Source organism: Micropterus dolomieu, linkage group LG11 (genome assembly GCF_021292245.1).
Source record: "Micropterus dolomieu isolate WLL.071019.BEF.003 ecotype Adirondacks linkage group LG11, ASM2129224v1, whole genome shotgun sequence".
Classification (NCBI taxonomy): Eukaryota; Metazoa; Chordata; class Actinopteri; order Centrarchiformes; family Centrarchidae; genus Micropterus; species Micropterus dolomieu.
The window spans coordinates 508470-514082 of record NC_060160.1 but is presented as its reverse complement, the minus strand read 5'-3'; the positions used below and the strand labels follow the sequence as shown (position 1 = coordinate 514082).

Sequence of the window (5613 nt, the reverse complement as noted above, 5' to 3'; positions counted from 1 at the left end):
ATGTGAAGACCTATCGATATGGCTAAGTTACCCCGTCCCAGTTTCCCCATCACTCTGCGTGCTGGGGGACCTAAGTGACATTAGTATAGAGGTTGACACATCATACATGCTTCTCACTGCCTTATGCATCGCCAGGAAAACTATCCTCATGAACTGGAAGGCCAAAAAGAATATAAGTATCACCTTAATCACCTTATAGATCACATTAGCATGGAGAAAATGTCTGCTGTAAAAAAAACCAAATTGACACAATTCCAATCTCTCTGGTCCCCCTTAATCAACTTTATCACTTAATGGGGGTGGGTGTGTACTGCCTTGCTGGTCAGGGTCCCGTACGGCCGGTAGGTGTGTCTGGGGGTGGGTTGATTCTTAGATGCATTGCGGTGCGGGCGTGGGGGACTTTTTCTAATTTTAAATGTTGGTTGATGGCATGGTGTTGGCGGGGGCGGTGGTGCGGCGCTCGGGTTGCCTAGGGCGCGGGCTTGACGGGGGGGACCGGTGTTTGCCCTGTATTCAGCGTGCCGCTGCTGCGCGGTGGGTAGCCACTCTGCTGTCGCACGGTTGTTGGTATCGGTGCGCGGGTGGTGATTTTCACTCGCGCGCTGTGCGGATGTGGTGGCGCTCGGTGCTTGGCTGCCTCCCTGTGTGTCCTGTGTGTGGGTCCGGGTTGGGGGGAGGGGGCGGGCGGCGGGCATGGCGGTGGAGGTTGGTGGGGGGGATGCTTGTGGTGGGTTTCGGTCTGGTGGTGAACGTGCGGCGTGGGTCACGGTGTAGCCGTGGGTGGGGTCTGTGGTCTCTCTGGCTGCGGGGGGGATGAAAAAAACTGGATGGGGGGGGGCCACTGGTCTATGTTGTGTCCGCGCCGCGGTCGGTCTGGGCGCTGCTCTTCCTCTTTTGCGTTCCGTCGGCATTACGTTGTCAACTGGCATTTGGGTCGGGGTCTTCTGCGTTTGCATCGCGGTGCATCTGGGAGTCTTTGTTTTTTGTTGATTTGATTTATTCTTTTTCTTTCTTCCACCCCTATTGGCTACTGGGGTTCTTGCCTGCCTGTTACAGTCGTGGCGTCCCACTCTCACTAACAACTACATTCTTTAACAGGCTTATGCGCACACACATGTACACACACACATACAGACACATTCACCCACACGCGCACAGACACACACAGACACAAACAAACTTAGGTTGTCCCTGGTAGAATTATTCCTGATGGCTTTCTTTCAGTTACTTATTTAAATTAATTATTATTCCAGCTCTCGTGGCTGTGTTGTGTTGCTTATTTAGTGTGTGTGACTGTTTCTTGTTTTCATTGTTCTCTTAGTTGTCTTAATATGTCATTAATATGTCAGCTGTTTATTGCTGCTGTTCGGCTGGTTGTCTTTTACTATTATTATTATTTTTATTGTTTTTTTTGTTTGTGTTTGTTTGTTGTTGTTTTTCTCCTCCCCAAGCTCCCCTCTCTGTTCTCTTGCAGGTTTTGTTGCTTTCTGCAATTGGTGTTTCCCACAGCTTTTCCCTGTTGTCCCCACCCTCCATCCCCCTTCTCTTACAGGTGTTGTCCTTTCTCTGTTCAAGTTCAAGCCGAAAGAAAAAAGCTTGAACCTTTAAAACAAACACCAGTTAGAGTAGAAACGTTTCACCGGGAGGGTCGGAGGTCGACAGAGTTGACATGAAGCCATGTAACAACTGATTTTCAACTTCTTCTGATCTCCTTCTGTAGCTTTAACCCAAAAGGCAGCAGTGGGCGTCCGGAGACCGACTCCAGACTACAGAGCAGCGTCTGGTCAAACCGGACCGGAGACTCACGCTACACGATTATTAGTACAATTAAAACGGCTCCCCGACACATTTCTGACACATCGCCGACGTCTTCCAGATATCCAGCACGCCAAATATCTGGAGGAGTCGGCCGACTCGACATCCACACCCAGCCAATGAGAGCAGGCGGCTGCTGTTTCCTCCCCTCCAGCTCTCTGGAGCTCAGACTGCTGCTGCCTGCGTCCGCCGATCCGTCCTTTCACCCAGATTCTTTGTCTTTAGAATAACGAACAGCTGTTTCCTGTGCAGAGTTTCACATTTCACCTGTGTTTTCTTGACCAAACGTGTTTTTGAGACCAGCGTCAGGTGACTCAGCCGCCGTCAGCTCGTGTAGTGCGTGAGCCCCCGTCACCGATCAGACACGTAGCGTGAACGCCACGCTGAGAGTCGCGTAGTCTGCGGAGCCACAACATGTCCGCAGCGCCCGGAGGAAACCCACGCGGAGCCACCGTGCCACTCAACGCGTTCTCATCTGCGTCTCAGAGGCGCTGAAGGGCACCTCTGAGACAAATAACCACGTTTAGTCCCTTTTTCTGAAAGCGTCGGTATCGGACGGTCCGTGCTGCTCTGTCATCTCTTGGCGGCTGCACCTGGATCTGCAGGTCACGCTGCAGGTCATCTCTGTGTCCTCGCCTTCTGCCCGGCACACAAACACGGTGTTAACTGCCCGAAAAAGTTCAACAAAATGCTCACAAAGAGGAGAAATGACTCATCACACAGTAGAACGTGTGTGAATATAAGGCATGAACAGAAAGAGTGGCCAGCAGAGGCCGCACTCTTTAATAAACTCATCACAAAGCTGAAAACATTTAGATGGTAAATATTACTGTAGGCAGCGCGTTTGATTTATTGATCGCTGTCCGGTTGTGAAGATAGATTCAATAAATGAATCAGCTGTCAGGTCAGATGTTCTGGAGATGTTTTCTGTGTTCACGCAGGACGATGGAGGATCAGCTGCGTCTCTGCGGCTGCGACCTGCGGGAGGAACGCCGCCACGCCAAATACATCCGCCTGCAGGTACACCTGAGCTGCAGTACTGTCACGTACAGCTGAGCCCGAGTGAGTATTTCATCAGTCTAACGCAGTACCGCTGCAGAGCTGCTTCACCGGGTGGATGCTGCGTTCGCAGGTGCGGCGTCTGTGCGAGTGCCGAGCTCTGGCAGAGAAGGTGTTGCTGCTGGAGAAGCTGCGGGTCGGAGGACGAAGCATCGGCCCGGGGACGCTCGCCAGGCTGCTGAGTCAGCGATACAGGACGCCCGATCAATAACCCGTCACGTGTTTGAGTCTTCTATTCAATAAAGCTTCTGTTTCCTCGACGCCGACTTTGTTCCGCCGGGTTATTTCAAAGTTAAAGCTTCGACCTGTCAGCAGGTCGTTTATAGCAAAACTGACTTAAACCTCATTTTAATGAATTCATTTCATCTCCAGGTGGAAAGTGGATTTCTTTGTGTTTGGGTTAAAAGGAGTGTCCTGGTGAAAGAGCGCAGATGCAGCTTCATGGACTGTTTTAATGAGTGAATAAGGACAGTTGTGTGTAGAGCAGGTGTTCATGGGGCCCATCAGACCGAGTAACTGATTACTAATCAGTCCCTCTTCAGATGTCCGTCGGCCTTCAGCTGGTGTCGATTTATGGTGTTTGTGTTGGAGGTTCTGGGGCGTCGAGATGATGACGGGAAGGAAAAGCAGCCGGTAACTGTGCGGTATTGTTCTGTACGGCTACTGTGGCGCTCTTCGTGGAAATACATCATGTTTGTACAAAGTACTTATATCTCAGTATAATATTCTCTACTGTTAAAATACATGTTACCATCAGTCATCGCTGCAACATGCGCTTCATTTACAGGTGTACGTATATAAATAAAGGACCCTGTCTGTATATATATAGTTTATTTTGTCCGGATATGTTCAGGTTGAGAACCTCAGTGCTCTGACAGGCAGAGCCACCGCAGGGACGTCAGGATGAACTCAAAGGGTTGTTTTCTATTACAAATACTATCTAAAAGTGAGTTTCCAGCACCAGTGATCGGAGACGATGTGTTCATTGATCACACTTTAGATTCTGGGATGTAAGAAATGATTAAATTCTGAAATGACCAATCACAGATCACCTTTAGAAACACGTGTTTACTGAGTGTCACACACGGATGTTTATATGATCCAACATATGAACTCGTATTAGTTTCTGTTTGTCCTCTGGAAACCGTGATACTGATGATAGTACAGAAGAAGCTGCAGCGTGCGGGCCGCCCACCTCTGACGCGGTGTCCCAGGTCAGTCTGAGGTCAGTCTGAGGTCACTCCACGGCGCATCAATCACCTCGGACTGTTTCCCCCGGGGCTTGTGATTGGCTGCTCTGTGTGTGACGCGCCCTCAGGTGTTCTGGACGTGGTCGTGCTGAAAGTGGACATTTCAGGACTCGCTGGACCCCAGACCCGGAGCTCCTCCACCATCCGAGTCCAGCTTCTGGTAAAACAATTAATTACCCACATTAAACACTTTCAGTATAATCAGCTGATTTCAGGCTTTACAGCCAAATGCTGCTGAGTTACTACGCAGCTTAATGAAGCTGGTTCACCAGCTGTGGGCCGGATTAACGGCACAAAGCCCAGATTTTATTATGGTGTTCAGGTGTGAAGACCGGGGGTCTGGGGGGTCTGGGGGGTCTAGGGGGTCCGGGTGGGGGGAGCCGCCATTCGGGGCCTCGCTGGACCCCAGAGGCCACGAAGGGAGTTCAGCCTGCTGACGGTTCACTCAGGGTAACAAACTGGAGTCAAAACGCGGCGGTGAGGAAGATGATGGTTCGTTGAGTCGGTGGGAACTTAATTGAAGTTGGAGCGCGTTCGCGTCAAAGCGGGCAGAGTATTTCCCAACGGCGCATGCTCCGTATTTTCCCCAGAATGCCCGTTGAATGTGTGTCAGGATAGGAGGAGGCGGAATAATCACAAATCTACAAGTTAAAAACTTGAATATTCTCTGACACGGTGTTCAAGAAACCCAAGGACAAAATGTGTGACCTCTCAGAGTCTGTTTCCTAACCATAACCGAGGAGCCTAGTTTCGGTGCCGAAACCCAACCGCATCGTCCACGAAGCCTCCGGCGCTGAACACAGAATCTGGCAGGTCACACATTTTGGTGTCACACCTGTCTATTTTTGACGGAAGACGCGTGAAGCCGCGCAGAGCAGAGGAGGCGGGCAGGAAGTCAGACACAGAAAAAGCAAAGAGTCCTTGTACGGACTCCCGATCGCATATAATCAACACACCCAGTTAAAACATTTTAACTATGTAGCCTTCTTAACCCGGTAGAAGCACAAAAATCAAGGACAATTTACCAAATCAACTAAATCTAAACAATTCAGCAAAAGCTCTTATTCTGAAATGCTCCATGTGGGAATTTCAGCCCTGCAGGGAACTGGAGGAAAACTGTTCACAGGGCTGTGATCTGTTGTAGAAGCACACAAAATGACAAACAACAAGTCAACAACGCGGGGGGGGTTGAAGGCTCCGCCGCTGAAGCACTTCCAGTCTGACTGTTGTCACAACAGTAGGTGACAAAAGCAGGAAACCACACAGTCTGAAAACAGTAATAGATTTTAATAAGCAAATTAAGCTAAATGTACAATTGTAGGCGTCTGTCAGATCAGTGTGTGCAGAAGAGAGGGAGTCAAATCATCCAGCAGGCTCCTTTACAGCCGCCTGCGCCCCCCCCCCCGCTCAGGTGCTGCATCTCACACCAGGTCTCAACTCCACCCACCAGTCACCTGGATTAAAGGGACAAAACACAGCAAGATACAAA

At 50.1% G+C, this 5613-nt stretch overlaps 1 protein-coding gene across 1 annotated transcript in view; it reads left to right on the top strand.

Annotated features, from left to right (window-relative positions):
- heatr4 (HEAT repeat containing 4) overlaps positions 1-3134 on the top strand; it is a 10937-nt gene extending 7803 nt beyond the window's left edge. The window contains exons 9-10 of the mRNA XM_046062832.1: positions 2757-2835; positions 2948-3134. Of these exons, the coding sequence (XP_045918788.1) occupies positions 2757-2835; positions 2948-3085 (217 nt within the window). The 3' untranslated portion in view covers positions 3086-3134. The remainder of the gene's footprint in view (positions 1-2756; positions 2836-2947) is intronic.
- Positions 3135-5613: the final 2479 nt, after the last annotated feature.